We start from the raw sequence: 23,696 nt of genomic DNA on the forward strand, positions 1-23,696 counted from the left end.
CGCGGCTCTTACGGTGAGAAGAGTTTCCGCCATTTTTGAAAACTGGGAAGCTCGTTGCTGGAGTAGGAGCGGCCGTGGCGATGGCAGCGTTTGCGGTGGATCCCCAGGCGCCCACGTTGGGTGAGTGACCGGCGGCCTCCCCGGTGGCACAGCCAGCGCGCTGTGGACCGGGACGTGGCCGTCACACGCCACGGAGGGAGCGGGGAGCGCTGTGGCCGGTGACATCTGGGCGGCGGTACCCGGGAACCCGGCACGGCGCCCGGCTGCACTGTGGTCGCCTGCCCCGCACCCCGAAAGCGTGCACGAGGATGGGCGGTGAACCCCTGGTCGCTGTGGTAACCGTCTGCCGCGGGGTCACCTAGGTTTCTAGGTCCGGTCTTAACGTCACAAAAGAAATTTGTATAGGAATGCGTGACCTAGAACCGACCTGGCTCGCCCGCCTCCCCCGCCGTTTACTTTGGAACGTGACTCTATTGGACGACTGTTGATTCTAAAGAGTCATCCCCATTATTTGTTGGGGTAACGTCCCGAATATTCCGTATGTGGAGAAAAAAACCCAAATGAACATGTTGATTCTCCACTCCCGCTGAGTTTTGTGAGTAGTGACAACGGTCATATTCTACAACAGAAAACAAAAAAAACAACCTGTCTACAGATTCCTAGACGTGTCGTACAGTTTAGAACTCTCAGAGCTTGTTAAAGAGAGTAAGCATTGTATATATTGTGCAGAACTAACTTTGTAGATTCAAATGGCATGTAATGTATCATATATATACATATATATTTTCCCGAGGGGGAGGGGGAGGATGGGAGTTTCAAGACAGGATTTCTTTATATAGCCCCAGGCTGTCTGGGAACTCACTCTGTTGACCAGGCCGACCTCGAATTTACAGAGACCTGCCTGCCTCTTAGGAGTGCTGGAGTTAAAGGTCACCACCATGCAGCCTTACATCTTTTTTGATACTTGTTTTATTCTTCTGAGTTATTTTGTTTTTTCGTCCTAACTTTTAAACTTAAACTGTTAATATCCAGATCTGCATTAATAATGGAAAAAAAGAGGAAGGATACGTTATTCAAAGCTTTTGAATATCAGAAAACAAGTACTTAGGCTATTTAGAAGTTAAGCAATAGTAAAAACCACATAACTCGCATACCAAACATCAGACTTCTCTGAATACCATAAATCCTACAAAGGCTTACTACCTAAGCCAGCAAATTCCTCATTACTACTTTACTTAATGATCAGGACATTTCATTTACTGTGTAATTCAGTGACAGTTTTCTTATTCTAAAAATGGGAATAATCATATCTGCCGCTTGAGAAAGTTAATTTTTTAAAAGATACGTATTTGTTTTCTATATGTGCCTGGGTGTTTTGTTTGTATTAATGTCCTGTACCACCTGTGTGCCTGGCATCTGAGGAAGCCAAAAGAGGGCATCAGATCTTGTGGAACTGGAGTTTTGTAAGCCACCATTTGGACATTGGGGATTTAATCTGGAGCAGCAGCCAGTGATTGTAACTACTGAGGCAGCTCTTCAACCCTAGAAGAGTAATTTTGAATTGATGGTTACAAAATATTCTTTCTTTAGATTGGTTTTATGTTAGGGAAACTTGCTGATTACAGTTTCCTAAAGGTTGTTTTTAATGAATTTAAGATAAATGATCTGAAAGTAAGTTTTTTTGTTTGTTTTGTTTGTTTGTTTTTGAGACAGAATTTCTCTGTACAGCCCTGGCTGTCCTGGAACTCACTCTGTAGACCAGGCTGGCCTCGATCTCAAATCCGCCTGCCTCTGCCTCCCAGGTGCTGGGATTAAAGGCATGTGCCACCACTGCCCAGCTCTGAAAATAAGTTTTATAACTCCTTTCAGTGTATTTCTGAATTAGAAGGTAAGTTCTAGTGTCCTTAGTGTGGTAAGGTATGCATGATTATTACATTTTTATTGTTTCTGATTTGCCAATATTTGTATAAAAATTGGAATATTCTTGTTTTTAGGTGCATAGTAGAAACACAGGTGTAGAAATAAATTATCCTGCTTTTATTAGAGATTTCTTTTTAAATAATAAGCTAAGGTTTTCAAAATGATGCTTTTAAATCAGTGAAATAGTATAGCCAAGAACACCTGCCAAAGATTAACCTTGTGGCTGTACCTTGTTAGAGCTTGTATAACATGAGCAAAAAGTCCTGGATTGGATCTCTAGCATTGTAAAATACAGGTGAAAGATTAATATTGTGACTACAAGACTATTTCACATTTTGAAATTCATAATAGCTTATAAAATAAATTCAAATGATTAAATTATTCAACTTTTATCATAAATTGCTATATCTGTTTTTGAGGTACTGTAATGGAAATGACTTTATTTTATTCCATTTTTGATTAATTTAGGATCTGAACCAATGATGTTGGGTTCACCTACATCTCCAAAGACAGGCGTTAATGCCCAGTTCTTGCCTGGATTTTTAATGGGGGATCTACCAGCTCCAGTGACTCCGCAACCTCGATCAATTAGTGGCCCTTCAGTAGGAGTAATGGAAATGAGATCACCTTTACTAGCAGGTGGGTTAATTGTTTATGGTGGTATCATGGTATATCAGAATGCATAGTGGAATTTCAGAAAAGTAATGGTACAACACTCTCCCTCACCAACACATTATTATTAGTTTTTAAATATTTTCATTATAAAGTTATGCTTTAGCCCAGCCTGGTGATAAGCCCCTATAATCCAGCATTCAGGAGGTTGATGTAGGAGAATTTTGAGTTAAAGGCTGGCCTGGGCCATATAGGGTATTTCAGGCAAGCTGGGGCTATAGGGTAATACCCTATCTAAAAAGCCTTATACATAGCCAGGCATGGTGGTGAAGGTCTGTAATCCATCATCTAGGAAATAAAGGCAAGAGGATTGGGAGTCCAAGGACATTCTTCCCCTCATTGTGATTCTCAGAGGTCAGCTTGGGCCATAGGAGACCTGACTCAAAACAGTAAAATCCAAACCAATAAGCAACTACCAGGAAACCCTACAAGAAATGAAGGTATACTTTTTTCCCTCGGGCTCTTGACTAAGTGGTAAGCTGTGCTGTATGCTAATCCTTTTATATTTCTCTCATTAAAAAATCAGTTTGATAGGTAGATGAGCTCCATTCTTAAGGAAAAAAAAATAGTATTTCAGAAGATGAGTCTGAAGCTAAATAATAATTTGACAGACTTGCTACTTAGTGGCAGCGTGCTGAACCCAGGTCAGTTTTGTTCTCTAGTTTGGATTCTGAGTAGCCAGGTGGCTTTTGTAGCTGTTCAGTATCCAATAAAGGCCTGGGCTGTTTCATTGTTTAACCATTGTTTATGTGACAAAAGTTGGTCCTTTTTCTCTGTTAAATAGGATCTGTTTAATTTTGATAGTTAAATTCCATGCTGGCGTGATTTAAATTATTCACGTAAATATATAATGGAGTTGTTTAATACCTACGTTCAAGGAAGAAATGGGATTATATTTTCTTTTGAGACAGGGTTTTGATTTGCTGTTTGTCCTGGCCTTGACCTTGTAATCTAGGTGATCTGCCAACTCAGCCTCCTGGGTAGTTAGGACCAAGGGCATGAATCATCACGTGTGGCCCTGAGATTGATCACATTTGGTATTGAATGTTAAGCATATGGTAGAGGAAGCAGTGTTACATGTGTTTTTATAAAACTAAAATTTCCAATAGTTTATTCTGAAACCTTTTATTCAAAGTGCATTCTGCAGCTCACCAACATTGTAACATCACTTGGGAGCTTTTCAGAGTTGTAGTCACAGGTTCCACTTGTACCATTTGAATCAGAGCCTGAATTCAAACAAGAGCTCCAGGTGACCTTTAGACTTTAAAGTTTGAATAGCTGTAGGAAACCAGTTTATTTAAAACCACAAACTAAGCATACCTTGCAAGAGAGATGAACAGTTACTTTGTTTTCACCCGAGTGTTTTTGTATATTGTAGGGGGCTCACCACCACAGCCAGTTGTACCTGCTCATAAAGATAAAAGTGGAGCTCCACCTGTTAGAAGTATCTATGATGACATTTCCAGCCCAGGACTTGGATCAACACCTTTGACTTCAAGAAGACAGGTGATAAACAAATTCCCATGCTCAATAGGTCATTTTGTGGTTTTGTGTGGTTACACAGTGAGGTCAGTAATTAGAAAGTTTTTCCTAGTATTAATTATGAAGTAATGATGAGTATAGAATAAGCCTTAAGTACATATGTGCTCTACTTATGTTAACATGAAATGTACGTAAGACGTCATAGGATCCTAAGGTGGGCATGGTGGCATACACCTGTAGTCCAGAACTAGGGAGGCTGAGGCAGGGCGGAAGCACAGAAAGTCCGCAGCTGGCCTCTTCTATATAGCAAGGTCCTGTATTAGCCAAAGAGAAAGAAGGTGCTAGACTGTAGATGGTTTTCCCATATAAGTAGTTCTGTGGGCTAGGCATGGCTCACTAACCTGTCCATGTTTCCAGCCTGATTGTTGTAAATGTAGAGCATAATTAGAGTTTTTTCGTTTGTTTGTTTGTTTTTTGTTTTTTGGTTTTTTTGAGACAGGGTTTCTCTGTGTAGCCCTTGGCTGTCCTGGAACTCACTTTGTAGACCAGGCTGGCCTCAAACTCAGAAATCCGCATGCCTCTGCCTTCTGAGCGCTGGGATTAAAGGCGTGCGCCACCATGCCAGGCTATAATTAAGAGTTTTAAGTCATTTCACTTGTTTAAGCATAAATTTTGTTTTTTTTGTTTTTTTTTTTTTTTTCTGGGAAAAAGTGAGTGAAAATTCAGTGTAGTATTTGGAGGTTTAATGTTTAATGATTTGTGAGCTTTGTTGGTGGTGGTTTTGAGACAGGGCGTCACCATGTAGTTCTGGCTGGCCTGGAGTTTTCACAGATGTTTTTCTGCCTCCCAAGCGCTGGAATTAAAGGTGTGTGCCACCATGCCTGGCCTGAGAGCTTTGTTTTAGGAATTTCTTTATTACATAAGACTAGTATTCTTTTACTAAAGAAACTGCCTCCTGCAAGTTGATGAGCTAATCATTTAGTATGCTCCTCTGTCAGTGTCGTGGTGCGTCTCAGGACAGCTGTGGGATGCCATGCCTGGCTTGCATAGGTGTCATTCTTGGTGGACACTGTTCTTCTAGGTTTACCACATCCAGAACATCCTGAATAGGGATCATTCTGAAGGTGAAGTAAAATCCAATGTGCAGCTTAGTGTGAGAACTACTAGCTTCTGGCTTCATACCATTCTTGATATTCTTCTGATGCATGAAAAGAGTTAGCGTTAGTTATTAACTCATTTGAAAGGGTGAGAAGACTTGTAGGTGATAGCATATACCAATGTTTTTGACTTTGAAGTATGAACATTATTAATAGATGAGGGCCAGATTTAGTTATGTGCCTAAGATACCATGCTCAGGTCTGGTTTGGATCAGATAGTTGGATAATGGTAGGTTTTTTGTTTCTTTTGTTCTGTTTATAGGAGGATTTAAAACAGATTTATTTTTATTTGTGAGTATGTGTGCATCTCTTTGTGGGCATGTGCTACTGTATGGATGGGCTGGGAGGTCAAAGGAGGGCCCTGGAGCCCCTTGGGATGGGAACTGAACTCAGGGCTTCTGGAAGAGCAGCAGGTGCTTATAATATCTGAGTCATCTCTCCAGCTTCTATTAATGGATTTCTAACTCTAAAATATTTTCTTATTTAGAGATGCCTAATGATATTTTCCTCTTGGTAATGTTTTACTGAGTGTTAAACATACGTTCTCTTTTGTTGTCATTTGAATGTGTTGTTTTATAGTTTGTGTCTGTTTAAAATTGCATTATTTTTCTCTTTTTTTGTATGAATTTGATGAACAAGTTATCATTATATCCATTAGTTTGAGTATTGGTCATTGAGAAATAACACCAAATAGCTCCTATGCTATTATTAATTCCTATAAAGTTTTCGTTACCCAATGTAGCGTCTCTTAAGTTAGGTTTTTATTTATATTGTGTGTATGTGTGTGGGCACATAAGTGCTGGGATGCACAGTAGAGTCCATAGGATAGCCCGCAGGAGTAGGCCCTCACTTCCCACCATGTGGAGCTGGGCTTTGAGCTCAGGCAGTAAGGTTGGCAGCAAGAGCACTTAGCCCTGAGCCGTGTCACCAGCCTCATGTTTCCGACTGTAAAGTATACACTAAAAGAGCCAAAGGAAATGTGATCTTGCCAGATTTTGGGCTAATACTGGTCAAGACAGAAGATAAAAAGTGACACTCCACCTTTGTAAGTGTGAGCTGATAGAAACAACTCTATTAATACATGATAGGAATTCATATCTATTAAAGAAGCTTCTCTGTTGAATTTGTAGTGATTACTGTGTTTGTGCCTGGCTAGAACTTTGTGTTTTTAACTTAGCACTCTTTTCATGTAGGCAAACATGTCATTGTTGCAGAGTCCTCTTGTTGGAGCTACAACTCCTGTGACTGGTGAGTCTTCTTACTCAGCTTCTGTTTTCTGCTCTGATGTTTGCCAGCATTTTCACTCTTTAAATTTGGAGGCTGTCTGAAATGTCAGTAATCTTTAGGAAGGCAATGCTTTGTGAATCTGCAGATAGGATAGTCTACCAAAAGTGTTCAGAATTTAAGAATGCACACTAAGTAGATTTTTGAAGTAGTTCTTAGCTTTTTAAAAACTGTATAAAATAAGAGTTGCCACAAGTGGGCAGAAGACTGAGATCAAACAGTATAGGTGTTTTAAGGGGTACTGACACTGTAAGTGAGTATAATCCCTGGTTTGTCTTTAACAACATTCTAGTCACTCTCAGTATCATCCTTAGGATGTGGTCCATTCCCATTGAGTAATTCAGCTGCTCAGAAACAATCTGTGTGAAAGAGAACAAATGCAGTAGATAATCCTCAAGTAGACAATATTGGTCACAGGATTTATGTTTATAAACAAAATAAGCAGATTAGGACGCTCATTAGAAGCCGGGCAGTGGTGGCACATGCCTTTAATCCCAGCACTTGGGAGGCAGAGGCAGGCGAATTTCTGAGTTCGAGGCCAGCCTGGTCTACAGAGTAAGTTCTAGGACAGCCAGGGATACACAGAGAAACCCTGTTTCGAAAAACCAAAAAAANTTTGGTATAGAGGAGAGGGTATGGGGTAGGGGGGATTTAAAGGGTGTGTGTGTTTGGGAGGGCTAGGCCAAGGGATTTAAAGGGTGTGTGTGTGTGTGTGTGTGTGTGTGTGTGTGTGTGTGTGGGCTGGGCCAGGGTCTTGCTAATAAGTAGTTGAGGCTGGTCTCCAGCCTTCCGTCTCAGCCTCTTGGGAGTTAGGATTATAGCTATGCTATCTCATCTGACTGGGCTTGGGGTTTTAGAGTAGTATGTGAGTTTTCTGTTGCTATTTTATTAGTTACGATATACTGAGTAATGGCTTAAGCCACACTATGGATTGTGCTGTAGTTCTGAAGATCAAGAGAATGCCATAGTTCTTAGTGAGCTAGGAGGGCATTGGAAAGGCTGCTGCAATTTGTGGAGGAGGCTATTGAGAGTACAGGTTCCACCTTTTCTGTTCTATAGATGGCTCCCTTTCCTTGGATGATGATCCCTGTCTTCCATTTTTAATAAGTTAGCAATTACTCTTTGACCATTCTTTTGGTTTGTTTTGAGAAGTCTCATTATAAGGCTTTGGCTGTCATGGAACTTGCTGGGTAGATTAGGCCGGCCTCAAATTCACAGAGATCTACCTGTCTCCCAAGTGATGGGATTAAAGGTGTGTACCACCACACTGAGCATTCTTGTAGTTACATCTCAATTTACTTATTTATTTAGTAGCTCTGTTATATTGCCCTCCTGAATCTATTAAAAAGCCAGATGATTAGCAGACTCAATTCCACCTGCAACTATAATTCCCTTTTTTGGCAAATACTACAGAATTGTCTCCATATTCAGGAGGTTAGATTATGAACATCATTGGGGGGACATTATTTTACTTGTCCACAGGTAGGAAAAAAAATAATTTTTTTTTCCAAAACCTGAAGTGAGGGAGGTAAGGAAGAAAAAAATGTTCTAGATAGATTCTGAGAGCCTTTCACATACATTATCAAACTCAGCCTTGGTATCCTCCAAGTTTATATCCAATCCATCTGAGGATATGAAAGTCCTGAATATCCTCATGCTCACAGCCTGTGTCTGAAGTGAGGATAAACTGGTGGGTACTTTCCTTACCATTTCAGATCTAACATAGCTGGACAAGGGATAAAGTGTCCAGTGAAGCACAGTGAACTGGACACCACTGCTCCCAGTAAGGAAGTTTGCTGTTACTGTGATACCTGTTTACCTTTGTATAAAATGACCAGCTTCAGACACCTTTTTGTTGTTTTGTTTTAAGCTGAGAACATCATTCTCTTGGCAGTTTGCTGTTTCAGAATAGTGAACAACTGTCACCCTAGGATTTGCCTTCATTTCCTGTGTTGAGCTTGTTTTTATAATTATCTCCCATTTTCTTTATTCTTTATATTTTTTAGCAAAGCACACATTTGAGTAGTTTTATAAAGGTTGCAGAATAAGTAAAACTCAAAACTCAAGGTGGAATTGCTTCTTTTTAATCCTATATGAGATTGGAATTTTAGAGATGAAGTTTCTCTGTTTTCTACTGCACTGTGGAAGTTATTTGCCATGACAATTCCTGGCTGTTGGGAGGAAAAAAAAAATCATGCTTTCTACATGGTTTCTTTCTCAGTTTCATAGTATGTTTTGGTGTGGGATTTTGTTTTACTGGGATATTGATAGATTCCTTAAGGCATATCTTTTAGTTCTGAGAAACTTCTGTATGTATCTTGGATGCTCGTTTACTTTCTTTTGCCTTCTATCTTTGAGGAATTTCTTTTGTTTGTATTTCGATCCCTTGAAGATTTGAAATTTTGTTTTTCTCCTCTCCATGGCCATTCATATTTGTGTGCTGCTTTCTCAGACTGCCTCTTCAATGAGTCTTTGTTCCGTGTGGCATCTTCACTTCCACTTTATGGTCTTTGAACAAACTTAGAAAAATCTAACATCCTGTTCTTTTTAAAAGATGTCTCTTTAGCTAAAATTAATAGTACTATTTTTTGTCTTTTATTTATTTATTGACACTCTAGATTTTATTCCCCTATTTCCCTGACCCCCTGCCCACCCTCTGTCTGTTCCACATCTCATACCTCCTCCCCACCTTCCTGTCTCCACAAGGATGTTCCCACCCCCCACCCTCCACCTAACCAGACCTCTAAACTTGCTGGGACCTCCAATTTCTTGAGGGTTAGGTGCATCTTCTCTGACTGAACCCAGACCCGATAGTCCTCTGTGGTGTATGTGATGGGGGCTTCACATCAGCTCATGTATGCTACCTGGTCGGTAGTCTAGTGTTTGAGAGATCTCAGGGGTCTAGGTAATTGAGACTGCTGGTCCTCCCACAGGGGTCAGCGGCTTCTGTCCATTGGTTGGGTGCAAATATCTGCATCTGACTCAGCTGCTTGTTGTATCTTCTGGAGTGTGGTCATGCTAGGTCCTTTTTTGTGAGTACTCCATAGCCTCAGTAATAGTGTCAGGCCTTGGGACCTCCCCTTGAGCTGGATCCCACTTTGAGCCTGTCACTGGATCTTCTTTTCCTCAGGCTCCTCTCCATTTCTAACCCTGCAGTTCTTTCAGACAGGAACAATTATGGGTCAGAATTTTGACTGTGAGAATAATACTTAAGTTCTGTTCTTTTCTATTTTTTTATACTTATTTTGTCATTCTTGATAAAAGCATAATTATTGAAGGTGACCCTAAAAAGGTAGCTACATAGAATCTTTTACATAGGTAGGGGTTGGAATTGGGGTCCAGACTAATAGAAACTCTCTTGTTTCTTACTGCACTACTCTGTAAGAGAATTGGAATAATATGCTAAATATTTTGAGGAGGGACACTGAGAAGGTAATTTTAGCTTATGTAGCTTTTTTTCCTGCCTTTTACTTTTTTCCCCCCAAAGAAAAGCCTTAATGGACATCAGTGTTGCCTGGCTGCTATTCTGAGTACAGACAGGCAAATTAATTTTCAGTATGCAGATTTTCACTTTTCCTTCTTGTTCTTGTCTCTTCTATGAGTGGGCTCATTGAGTTTTGAAGTGTTTAGCTTTTATTTCTTTAGAGATAAAACCGTTGGTTTCATGGGGTTGGGAGCCAGGGTCTTCTGGGAAGAGGCAACTTCGTTTGAGAAAATGCCTCCATTAGACTGGTCTGTAGGAAAGTCTGTGGGGCATCTTCTTGATCCAGTGATTTATCTGGGAGGGTCCAGCTCACAGTGGGCGGGGCAATGCCACTCTTCATTAGGTGGTCCTAGCTCATGTAAGAAAGGAGGCCAAACAAGCCCCGCAGGCCAAAGAGCAGCATACCTCCAAGGTCTTTTAAGACAGAGACAGTGACAGTTATTAGCTGTCTCTCTGGGATGAGCTGGTCCCACATTCCTTGTTATGTGTGCTTTAAGCTAATTTTCTATTTTTCCAACCCCTCATACTCTGTTCTAAATGTCTCGTTTTAGAAATATATTTTACCTACTAAATCCATCTGTAGTGAGGAGGAAGTCATGGGACAGTCAAGGCAGTAGGAACTTGTAGAATGGTCGCTATTAGTTGTCTGGAGGGGCTGCAGGGCACAGTGGTATTCTGTTCACCATGCTTCAGTGGACACTTTATATGAAAGACTGTCAGAAATCATTGCTTGTACGATTGTGATCTGGAGTTTCCACGGATCTGTAAGCTACCATATTCAATCTGAAGAGCCTACCATGATTAAGAAAAATACTCCTAACATTGGGGAAACTTCCCTGGTGTAGGTATTTCTAAACAGTGGCTCTAGTCTGGCTGAGGCAGAATTCTTTATTCCAGATCTGTCCTTCTTGTTTTCATGGGGAGAAGATGTCATGGCCAAGACCTCCTTTTCTGATGTTCATTTATATCATTTTGCAATTTCCTGTAATTTTTCTTTTGTTTTCACTTATTTTGAAATAATTGGATCTGCTCTTTAATTGAAGGGTAATAAGAGCTTTTGCCCACCCTTTAATTTGATTTTGTGAAGAATGTTTGGATAGTGATTTGCCAAGGAGATAAATTATAGTCCAACCTGATGTGGTTTGATAGGCACTTTATTTTCATCTTAAGCATAGTGTGTAGGTACCAGAAGTTTGATTTGAAGGAAGTGAAATCAGTGGAGCAATTAAATATTAGCTTGGTGGGGAGCAATTATACTAAACTTATGTAAATACTTTTCGATTAGTGTAAGTAATTGCATTTTTTAGATTAGTCGACAAGGCAAAGATTAGATTGCTTATTCATTCGAGACTTAATTTTGATTTGTCTTTTTAAAGGTCATAATGGTTGTCTCAACTTGAACCTTAATTAAATTTCTTGCTTGAAGGTTATTACATGATATAACATAACTAAACTATATCTTAGTAGTTATATAGGGCATAAAATTGAGTTGGTTTTATACTAATGTACATTTATTGTCTTTAGCTTATTAAAGGCATATCTTCGTCGTAAGAATTAGATTTTAAAGTGATGGTTGATAAGGCTTATTTATTTGTTTGTTTGATTGTTTGTTTATCAGACACAGTATCATTGAATAGCCCTGGCTGGCCTATACCTTGCTAACATTAGAGCGAGGCTTTGAACTCACAGAGATCCTCTTGCCTTTGCCACCTAAGTGCTGGGACTAAAGATGTGTCACTGAAACTGGCAAGATGTGTTTTTAATTGTTTGTGTGTCTGAGTCTGAATGTACATTTGAGTAGTGTCCACAGAGGGTATTGCAGTCAGGTGTGAGCTGTCTGACACGGGTGCTGGGAACTAAACTCAGGTCCTCTGCAAGAGGATGTGTGCTCTTAGCTGCTGAGCCAACTCTCCAGTTCCTGAGGTATTCCATTATAAATGTCTCACTTAAAAATACATTTTACTTACTAAATACAACTGTGATGGCATGAAGAATAGTAATTGCTCAGTGTGTTATAATGTGTTATAGTTTCTCTTCCTGTTGTGATTAAAAACCCCACCACAACAGAAGCAACTCAAGGGAGAAAAGGTTTATTTGGCCCGCAGTTCCAGGCTCTAGCCCATCATTGTGGAGACGCCGAGGCAACAGCAACTTACAGCAGCTGGTCAAAATACGTCCACACTAAAGAGCAAAGAAATGTGTGTCTGTGCTCAGTTGTAATTTCTCCATTTTTACAATTCTGCATGCCAGTGAGGAGGCAGCATCATCCATAGAAGACAAGGCTTCCCACGTAAGCCATGCAGTCCATAGAATCCCTTACAAGCACACCTATAGACAGATGAGGCTGCTTTCAGAATATATGTGGTTAACCCTCTTTTAGGTTGTTTTCTTTCTCTCTCTCTCCCCATTTCTTTTGACCTTGGATTGTATGAACACCTGCCACGACTTGCATGTTGAAGTCAGGACAAATTGTAGAATTTGAGTCTTCCACTTCCACCATGAGGATCTCAGGGATGCAACTCTAGTTATCAGTAATTTTCTTAGTGGAAAGTGCTGTTATCTCCCACTGAGCCATCGAGCTGGGGGTTTGAAGGGTTTTTAATAAGCATAGTAGGTCTGGTTAGGTCTAATCTTTTCCTCAAAGTAAAGGCTATTTTAATAGATTGGATTAGATGGCTTTCTAGGCCCAAGGTATATAGCCTACTTAAGAGAATTGAGATGTTTGAAATTATAGGTGACTTTTTTTTTTTTTTTTTTCCAGTTAAAAATACATTGTTACATTGTAGTTTTTATTTGAGAACTTCACTTTGCTTTTTGGTTGTTTGGAGTTTGAACTATGTTGCACTGCTAAAACTGGAGATCTTTGATGTAGACTAAATGTGTTCCACATCATTAGATGAGTAGGAGACACTGGGCCAAGGTCCTCTACAGGTTTGTGTTTGAGCTGCTATTTTGAAAGCTATGAAACCCTTAGGAGATGGGGTCTGCCTAGTGTAAGTAGTTGAGTAGAGGGGAGATTCATTGCTTAGCTTCTAGTTCCAGCCTGCTCCAGTTTCCTGGTCTGTTTTGCAATATAAACATCTGCTCTACCTTACACTCCCAATTTTCACAGAGGGAGCTGCTGTTCCATCTTGCCTTCTCCACTGTGCTGGCCTCGAATCCCCCTGAAACAATGAGCTCACAAACCCCTTTCCTCTATAAGTTGTATCTGTTAGATTCTTGGTCATCAATGTGCAAGAGGAACTACACACTGTGGTAGAGTGGGGCTGCGGTAGACAGGAACAGAGCTTACCTGATCCCTGGGTAAGATGAACCTTATTGTAATTTGTTCATTTGTCTGTGCCATTGTTTAAAGATGGGAAATTAAAACACAAATTTAAATATATGTTCATTTAAAACTAAGTCTTTTGGGCTTGGAATTTGGTACACTTAATAGTAAACCCATTTCATTTAATCAATACTTTTGAAGTAAAAATATTTCTTTCTACAGTAAATACTTTTCATGATAAGGAGTGGTGAAGTTTTATGTTTCTAATGATTGGTGTCTGGTTTTGTAAGCTACAGCTACATTTTCATATTCTCTTCTCAGTCCATCAAGCACACACTGAAGCTCTAGGAAAGTCATGTGTGCTTACAGGGCAAGAATGAGAAGGTAAATGGACCTTTGCATTATCATTAAAGGTAAAGGTCTGAGCCTGAGAGGGTCTTACTGAGGTCCAGGGTCTCTGGATTACACTTGTCTGTGATACTATGGTAAATACTAAGATTACTGTGGGAGAGCAATGCTTCTAATTGCCTGTTTGAATGGGAATTCCAAGTGTCTTTTTCATGGTTTCCTCTCTTGTTAAGATCTTTTCTGATCTTGCAGGTCTGTTAGGAAGTAAAATCATACATGTGTGGAATGACTTACAGGCCTTCTTTGTCACTTTTGCCCACATCTTTCCACTGTTTTTTCATCTGAGGCACACGCCAAAGTTCTTACAGAGGTTTTTTATAAGGACTTCCATATGAGCTGGTATTCCCAGTCTTCGTCAGTGTGCTCAGTGTGGAAGAAGTGGACTCTCGGCTTTTATCCAACAACTACCCCAATCTTCTTGGGTCCTGCATTGGCTATTGTCTTCACCTAGTCACCACACTTGACATTGAGCACTATGTTGTCTTCATTCTGCCTCCCCTGTGTTCACAGCCCCTGTCTTTGCTAATTGTTAGTAGTTCTTGTCTAGACTTGGATGTTTTCTAGAATTACACATCTGTTTGTCTTTGTTCTAGAATTTAGGCTTCATTAGGGTTGCTTGTGCTTAGTTTCATACTTTTATGATTTGTGCTGCTCTGCTTGTAACATCAAGAATGATGTTCCATATATATATGAAACGATTAACTGGATTGATAAATTATTTCTTTTGTAAAAGATAAAGAAAATTAATGTCTACTTAGAAATATTTAGTCAAGACTTTGAGATGAAATAAACTTAAGCAAGGTTTGGTGGCAATCTTAGATGCATGAGGATTAGGTGTTTTGTTTTTTACATTCTTTATTATTATTTTCTTTATTTACATTTCAAATGCTATCCCGAAAGTTCCCTATACACCACCCCCACCCCTGCTCCCCTATCCACCCACTCCCACTACTTGACCCTGGCCTTCCCCTTGTGCTGGGTCATATAAAGTTTACAAGACCAAGGGGCCTCTCTTTCCAATGATGACTGATTAGGCCATCTTCTGCTACATATGCAGCTAGAGACACGAGCTCAGGGGGTGCTGGTTAGTTCTTATTGTTGTTCCACCTACAGGGTTACAGCCCCTACAGCGAGGATTAGATGTTTTAAGAAGCAAGGGCTGAGCCAGATGTGGTGGCACACACCTTTAATCCCAGCAAAGGCAGGCAGATTTCTGAGTTCGAGCCCAGCCTGGTCTACACAATGAGTTCCAGGACAGCTAGGGCTATACAGAGAAACCCTGTCTTGAAAAAGCCAAAAAAAAAAACAAACAAAAAAAAAAACAAAAAAAAAATTAAGGGTTGGAGTGTAGCTCAGTGACAGTGCAGGCAGTGGCTTTTGTGTAGCGCTCTTGGTGTCTTCCCCAGCACTGGGATCTAGGGGAGGAGAAGGAGCTTCTATCACTTTTCTATTAGAAATTTACAAATGGTTAACATGCTTATGATGAGACATTAGTGGTTAATTTCAGAATAACCAAATACCAAATCATGTGTGGTGGAACGTATCTGTAATCTGAGCACAAAAGGCTGATGCAGGAGGATTGCAAGTTTGAAGCCAGCCTAGGCTATATAGTGAAACCCTATCTCAAAGACAAAATAACAAATTATCCCATTTATTAATGACTGTTTCTATATGATAGTATGAAATGGCTATTGGCTACAGTTGTATGTTTCAGATCATTATATCTAATTGTCAGCTTTTAATATAATTTGCCCTGTGAACCAAGATCTTTGATTTGAAATAAACCCATGTGTTTTTATTGGTAACTAACTTCCTAAATTTACTAATACAGGACAAAGCATGTTTAGTCCAGCAAATATTGGTCAACCACGAAAGACAACACTATCTCCTGCCCAACTGGATCCGTTTTATACTCAAGGAGATTCTCTGACTTCAGAAGATCACCTAGATGACACTTGGGTGACTGTATTTGGGTAAGGATTCTGAACCTGTTAAAAATTTACTCCACCCCAGTATTTGCTTATATATACTCTTAAATACCCGAGCACCCCAGCACACCTGCCACCTGACTTGTCCGACTGAAGAGTTGTCAGCATTACCTCAGCGCCTGTTCACCAGCTCTCTTGTGTTGCTGTTGTGTTTCACTGAGCTGCAGACAGCAGTGCAGATCATCCTGTGCACACTCTTCCCAATTTATTTAGTAGTTGTTCAAGGCAAGGCACCCCGTTAGGTTTAGGACCCCTTTTCTGCATTTTTTAGTGGCTCCGCATGCACTGTAATAATCTCAGCTGGCTGAGCTGGCGGGGCTGAGGTATTGTTATGCTCTGTGTCACAGTAGTGGCACCCCTAGTCACTATTTAATAATAGGAATATGATGGAACGTCTGTATACAGCAAAATTAACAAATTAAACACCTTAGAAATCTTTCATTTATACAGATGAAGAAGTGGACTATAGACCAAAAAAAAAAAAAAAAAAATCCTCCCCTCCCCCCAAGGATTACAACTCATTAAATAGCAAGAATTTCAGCAGAAACAAGAAATTCAGCAGAAACTGAGGTGTCTTGATTCCAGTTTGGTCTTTACACTAAACCACATACAGGTTATTTATGAAAGTGTGATTGCCTTAACTTATATTGGAATATATTAGAACTTACTATGTTTATTTTGGGAGTAAAAAATTATAAAGATAATGTATAGGGCCCCTTGAAGGAAGAATAAATAGTGGGCCATAATATTTATTGGATTTTATTCATTTGATTTATTTTAAAATTTAAAAATTCAAATAGGTGTGCATGATATAAAGTCTGTCATACTGTTTTTGTCCCCAGTTGTAACTGGGTGCAGTCCATGATGGCCACTGCTTTGATTCTGTGACTGCTTCACTGAGAAGCAGGGCAACTATATTCCTTTTCCTTGGAAGCCATTGCGGAGCTCATGGCCCTGTCAGTTGAGTCGGCTACTTGATTTTACCTTTCAGTGTTTAAAATTTTCTATTTTCTCATGAAGTAGGAGCAGTCTTGAGCATGCGTGTTTGTTTCTGTTTTAGGGTTCAGAAGTAATAGTGTGACTTTGAAGATTCCAAGTAGTTAGAGAAAGCACTTGGATTATTTGTAGTTATTTAAAATATTTAAGATTTTATTATACTGTATCTTATTACTTTCATGTTTTAGCTATTCTGTGTGTTTCCTGAACCATTTTCTTTTAAGGAATAAAACATTTTCTTTTGATCATTTAAGGGAAGTAATTCTAAGATACATGATATGTTCCTCTTTAACTAGTTTAACTTTTCTGTCAGTCTGGGATTGTAGTAATGAAATATTGTCCATTGACTCGGGTGATCATCTTAAGAGTACTAGAATATTAGTATTACTGAAAGTGGCCGTCAAGCCTTACTTAAACCATGTTTTATTTCTTAAATGCCATCCTCACTTGCAGCCATTTTCATTTTTGTGTCTTACTTTTATTTGTACCATTTTTTTGGGAACCAAAACTCATATACAGAGATATATAAGTAAATAATGAAATTTGAATTCACACCTGTATCTGGCTAGCTGTTGAAGAGCTGTGGTAATTAGTTATGGGACTAGGAATTTGAAACATTTCAGAGATGGCTCTGGGCACAGAGTGTAGTTGAGTCAAAGGTGACTGGTAGAATTTACTATAGAGGAAATGGTATGGTAGTTTGCTTTTGTATTGATAATGGAAATTGATGGTTTTGTCTGGGCAATTTTTTCCCCCAGGTTTCCACAAGCATCTGCTTCTTATATATTATTACAGTTTGCACAATATGGGAATATCTTAAAGCATGTGGTAAGGCTCACCAATTATTTTTTTTAATTTAATTAACATTTTGGTTAAGAAAAGAAAAGTTATAAATAAAGAGCACTACTTTTTGTCTTTTTCTCAATTTAGGTTTTTTTTTAATTTATTTTTTTATCAGCTATTTTCTTCATTTACATTTCAAATGCTATCCCCAAAGCTCCCTATACCCTGCCCTTCCCTGCCCTGCTCCCCAGCCCATCCACTCCCACTTCCTGGCCCTGGCATTCCCCTGTACTGGGGCATATGATCTTCACAAGACCAAGGGCCTCTCCTCCTACTGATAGCCAACTAGGCCATCCTCTGCTACATATGCAACTAGAGACACAGCTCTGGGAGGGTACTGGTTAGTTCATATTGTTGTTCCTCCTATAGCTCCTTGGGTACTTTCTCTAGCTCCTCCATTGGGGGCCCTGTGTTCCATCCAATAGCTGACTGAACATCCACTTCTGTCTGAATTTAGTTTTTATGTTCAAAGAATATTTACTTTGGAATCTAGAAGACTCAAATCTGAGTATTGTTAGTGAAGGAATAGTTAGGGTTGAGTGACCGTGTCAGGATCCACCCTCCTTTCTTAACTAGTTCAGGCTCTTAGATAGGTTGACTATGTCTTGTATACAGTGGTGGTTTTCTCTTAAGCTTTATTGGGAACAGAGGAAGTGGGGAGCCCAGAGCTTCTGGAGTGTCTAAGAGCTCTTTACCCTACAGTGTCCTTAGGAGATGCTTGTCCCATACACAGGCCAGACCCAGGTTGCATTTCTGTTATTTCAGTTCTTACTCCTACGCAGTCATATTCATGAATATAGCTTTTTAGAAATGACATAATAGTTGCTAATATAACTCTTCTGTAGGAGATAATTCGTTTGGAAGTTATTTTATTTTCAGGGAGTATTTGCCACATGTTTTGTTTTGGAGAGTTGAGATCTGGAGAGGGAGTATAGAAGCTGTTTCCATAGATCTTTCTGAATTCTAATATGCAGCTTTTATAGGGGATCAAATAAAAATGCAAGTCAATTTTGTCCTTTATGTTAGGTGTGGATTTTGTATCTTATGAAACAATTTCATTGTTTGCAGATGTCTAACACAGGCAACTGGATGCATATTCGTTACCAGTCTAAATTGCAAGCCCGGAAAGCCTTAAGCAAAGATGGGAGAATATTTGGAGAATCCATCATGATTGGTGTCAAGCCATGTATAGATAAAGTAAGTTGTGGGTGATTTAAGGAAAGTAGCTTACTTAGTCTTCATGAAGAGTGCAGGTAAATGTTAACATTAGTGTTTGTCCTTTAGCCTCACCTCTCTTTTCCCTAGTTTGTGAAATGGTCTTACAAGATACTAGAAATTATCTCTCTGCACTCTTCTTTTTTTTTTAAAAAAGAAAGGTAACTTGTGTAGAGTACTAAAGTGAGGCGTAGATTTTCAGTGTCTGGACTACTAGCCCTCTCTGACTTCTGCTCAGAGCATATCAGGGTTAGTAAACTCTAATGACTGGTGCTGCCTCAGCACAGACACGTCACATGGGTGCTAACTGACTGATAGCTTTAAATACTGATACTCGTTTCTGTTTCAGAGCTCTAAAGTTTATATGTACTTTTTCAACATTAGTGAGTAGGATTTAAGTAGAATTTAATAAATTTAAGTTTGTGGCTTAAAAAAAAAAAACATTTGGAACATACTTGAAATATATGCACACCTTTTTCTGAGTGCTGCATACTAGTTTCTCTGCCTGACGCCAGTGCACACAAACTAAGCAAAGCAGATGGTGTTTCTTAGAATCCATAAGGGAACCTGAGTAGGAAGAGACACCTAGGACCCCTAGAGCCCTCGCTTCCCTAGGGCTCTCGGATGGCACTACAGGAATTGTACAGTAACACAAGTTAGGTTTTCTTCTGTTTGTCCTTGCTGACTTATCTTAGGGTCTGCTCTAAGATGCTTTTAAAAAAAAGTTTCATACAGGTTTATCATGTATTTTGGTCTTAGTCATCCCCATTCCCCTCTCACCTCCTCTGGAACCCTGTTCTTCCAAAACATCTGTTTCACACAGAGATTCTTGTTCTTGTGATATATAATTAAATTGAGACTGTTTGATTTGGATTAGATCCCAAATTCTAGCTAAGAAATAATATTTCTTCTCAAAGCTAAGTTTACTTAAAAACTTTTTATGGTCAAATCTAATAGTCTTTAATAAGTTTGTGTGTGTGTGTGTGTTTGGGTGTTTGGGTGTTTTGGGGAAAGTATTACACAGTATTAGATGATGTGTCCCATGTTTCTTTGTTTCTCCAGAATGTCATGGAAAACAGTGACAGAGGAGTCTTGTCATCTCCATCTCTAGCCTTTACACCACCCATCAGGACTTTAGGCACTCCAACACAGCCTGGAAGCACTCCTAGGGTTTCTACCATGAGGCCTCTTGCCACAGCATACAAGGCCTCCACTAGTGACTACCAGGTATTCTTAGAATACATGTAGCCTGTGTGTGTGTGTGTGTGTGTGTGTGTGTGTGTGTGTGTGTGTGTGTGTGTGTGTATACAGTTAAATGTTTACTCTTCATTTTCCTTGATGCAACCTTCAAACTTCTAAATTTTTCATTTTTAAAGTGAGAGCCTTCACTAGTTCAAAAGGACAGGGAAGAGGGAGTGGGTGGGTTAGTAAGCAGGGGAAGGGGGGATGGGATGGGGGTTTCGGAGGGGAAAAGAGGAAAGAGGATAACATTTTAAATGTAAATAAAGAAAATATCTAATTAAAAAAAAAAAAGTAAGTTGTCTTTAATTTTGCAGCATTTCTTTACTTGGGCTGGGGACAAAGCTCAGCATTTTATGCAGCATGTGCCAGAGGTATACGGTTTGATCTCCAGTACTGCAAAGCAGAAGAAAATAGTTTTTAAAGTATCTTGAAAGTTTTTCTTCCCAAAATACATTTGTATACACACCAAAACATCTATATTATACATTGCTGGCGTGAAAAAAATATTAAACTTTATCAAGTTGATTATAAAACTTGTGAACGAAAACAAAAAACTTTCAATGCAATAGCATCAGTTATTAAAGGTGACCAGCTTTTAATATCAGAGATGAGAAAGTTGTCATTTAAAAAATGTAAAGAAATTCATTGTCTCCTCAAGAATGGTATGGGAACTGAGATGCATAAGCTGTTATTGGCCCCATTGATTTACCGAGAGTCCTGAATTTTGGCACAGGTCATGATACCTGCACATGAAGTGTGTGTGAGCTGTCAGATGGGTGGGGGAATTTCCCATTGTAGTCTCCTGAAATTACAGAATTTGAGTTTTTTTGTTATTACTCTTTGGATCTGTATTTTAAATTTCTCATTTTGTAGGATTCGGTTTTACTTAGTTTTCTAACTAGAAGATGTTAAAAATTTGAATTTTAATTTCAGAGTTAAATAGTTATCTGTAGAATTGCCTGCCACTAAGGAAACTAACTCAATACATTTTTCTCCTTTCTCTTTTTTGTTGTGATGTGTGTTTTAATAGGTTATTTCTGACAGACAGACACCAAAGAAGGACGAGAGCCTTGTGTCAAGAGCGATGGAGTACATGTTCGGTTGGTAGTACAGCAGGAGCTGGACTGAGCCGCTATGCTACGGTGGCAGAGGGCTGCCATGCCTTGGGTTAGTTGTATAACCATCCTGGCAGTGTGGGATACCCGTCTCAGATACATCTTTTACAATCCTTGTTTAAGGAAACAGCCCATTTGTAGCTTGCACTTTAAAAGATAGCCATGATACACCTGAAGAGATGTCCAGATGGCATGTGTGCTTCTGTGATGTAGTGCATGCTTAGTGCAGGGTACCCAGCGACTACTGCGGTCAATTAAATGACTGAGCTTGAAGTGAGTCTCACTGGCTTTCATGAGAAGATGAATGAACTTCAGAGAGCCAGAGCTGCTTTACCAAGACACAGTGATTATAATTAGCAATTTGAATTATGGTCTTAATTTAGATAGTATTTAATATCTTTGTATATGTCTTGTGGATTGTCATCTCTTATGTTCTTTTTAAAAACCATATACAACTAATGTTTCCTAATAAACTTTGTCAATTTTTATGTGCTAAACATTTCTTTGGAAGGTTGATTTATGGCTGTAGTTTTAAGAGTTCATTGAAATAATAGAAAACATGTTAGTAACTTATTACCTAGAATCCAGATTTCATTATCATTATTACATTTTGTCATGTCATATTTGATTTCCTTCTTTTGTTTGAGTACTTTTCAGATTTGAGATATTTTTTCATCCAAATATTTGGATAAATAAAAAACATTTCTATAGAGTTTTAAGTTTGTTAATATGCAAAATACAGGTCATTTAAATTTGTAATTTCCCCCAAATTGACTATTTGTTGTTGTGCTTTATTCAAATCATGATCTTAATGAGGTTGCCACAGTATTAGTAGTGTCTTATGATTTAACTTTTAAATAGTTCTCTGTGTTCCTCACTGTCCAACACACCTGGCCTTGGGAAAGCAGCTACGTGAGTTGTGAATACGTAGTCTAGTGCCTGGATTTGGTCAGTTTATGTATGTATGTATGTATGTATCGTATGTATGTATCGTATGTATGTATGTTATGTATGTATGTATCGTATGTATGTATGTTATGTATGTGTGTATGTATGTATGTATGTATGTATGTATGTATAGTTCAACTTGCACCACATTTTTTTCATACCTTAGCCATTATATCTGGAGAGAATCACATTCTGCTTTCATTTTTTAAAAAAATAGCAATAGGTATACTTTATATAAAAAGATGAGGCACCAAATTCTCATCACACTTTTAAAGGTACTTATCTTTATCATTGTACACAGGAACAGGCCTAATAGCTTCTTTGGAACCTTCTCTGAATTCTTTGATAAAATGTTGAAAGCCCACATATTTTTGATGCTTACCTGTATCAGTTGTTTGGAGACAATAAGACTTTTTCCAGCTGTCACTACTGTTGGATTTATTTCGGAATTATCCTATGTAGAAGCCTTTTTTGTGCTAGGCTTTGGTTACAGTAGTGTACATTCATACAAGAATGCCAGTCCTTTCCCTTTATCGTTCAGAATGATATTTTCATGCCTTGCTGTCTTATGAACTTAAATACAATATATATATTTACAAAGATACTCTGGTGCGTACTATGTACACTGAGTATCTTTGTATACTTGTATAGTTTGAAAACAAGTTTCATTTTATTACTGTTTCTTGTTCTTTTTTGTTCAGATTATTCCCTTTGGCTGCTAATGTTCTCAGCAAAGGGAAAAGAAGCTTTTAATTAAAAAATACAGGGCATGCACTAAGTTAATGTTTTTCTTTTAATAGAATCTTAACTTTCTTTCCTCCCCCACCCCTATTTACTGCAAGTAATTGACAATTTCATACACATAGTGTATTCTGATCATGATCCTCCCTGATCAAGACCCTCCTCTTATCCCTCCTCTCTTGTTCCATCACTGAATCTCCTTCCCACCTGTCTTTTTAGTGCCCACTGAGTTTAGCCTGGGTTTCCCACATGAGCAAGTGTGTAGAGCTACTGACCGGAACATAGGGCTCTCATCAGTGGTTGTACCACTGAAGGCGAAAACGCCGCCTCCAGCAGCCACCAACAGTCAGCAGTGTACTGTGGAGGCACAGGGCCCGTAAGCCTGCCATCTGTGACTTGAAGGTTGACAGGTCCAGCTCTGAGCAGTCCAGTACGGCTGCCTCAGCCACCGTGAGTTTGTGATTCCCTAGCACTCGTCTCCATTATTCCCCCCTTACAAAGCCTTTCCACTCCTCATTGTGTAACATTCCTGAGCTGTGGAGGGTAATATGAAGTTCCTTTTAGGGCTGGACACACCCTTTTTCTGCCTTCACTGCTGCTGACTATAAAAAAGCTGTAAAGAAGTGGAGGCTGAGTGTAGCATTTGTTTCCCAGGACAGCAGTCTACGCTTTAGCACATTCTAGTAAGAAATAAGCCCTCTAAGGTTTTGATAAGCTTAAAGTCACCACAAATGACAATTGGAGATTTTAGTTTTCTGGGATGAAGGTTTGGAAAGGAAAAGTTCTCTTTATTGGAACACTTTGCATTGAAGTATTTTATATCTTGCTTCATTATACAAAGAACTCTATTCACAATAGAAAAGACTAGGCAGTGGAAGCACACTTAAAAAGGCTTCCTTGTTTTTAATTGGAGCCTTTTATTGCTTTTCTAGG

At 39.2% G+C, this 23,696-nt stretch overlaps 1 protein-coding gene across 2 annotated transcripts; it reads left to right on the plus strand.

The window, feature by feature from the left end:
* Nup35 (nucleoporin 35) lies at positions 1-22,791 on the plus strand. 2 transcript variants are annotated; one of them, XM_021193362.1, is made up of 9 exons: positions 1-120; positions 2,389-2,559; positions 3,971-4,098; positions 6,425-6,479; positions 15,507-15,648; positions 17,418-17,487; positions 18,571-18,699; positions 19,780-19,944; positions 20,990-21,571. In XM_021193362.1, exons 1-9 carry the CDS (start codon positions 81-83, stop codon positions 21,065-21,067), a joined length of 978 nt encoding a protein of 325 aa, XP_021049021.1. In that variant the 5' UTR covers positions 1-80; the 3' UTR covers positions 21,068-21,571. The 2 variants fall into 2 exon arrangements, with proteins under 2 accessions (XP_021049021.1, XP_021049022.1); XM_021193363.1 differs by lacking the exon at positions 1-120 and adding an exon at positions 456-595 and having other exon boundaries at positions 20,990-22,791.
* The last annotated feature ends 905 nt before the right edge of the window (positions 22,792-23,696 follow it).

Source organism: Mus pahari, chromosome 3 (assembly GCF_900095145.1).
Source record: "Mus pahari chromosome 3, PAHARI_EIJ_v1.1, whole genome shotgun sequence".
NCBI classification, from domain to species: domain Eukaryota; kingdom Metazoa; phylum Chordata; class Mammalia; order Rodentia; family Muridae; genus Mus; species Mus pahari.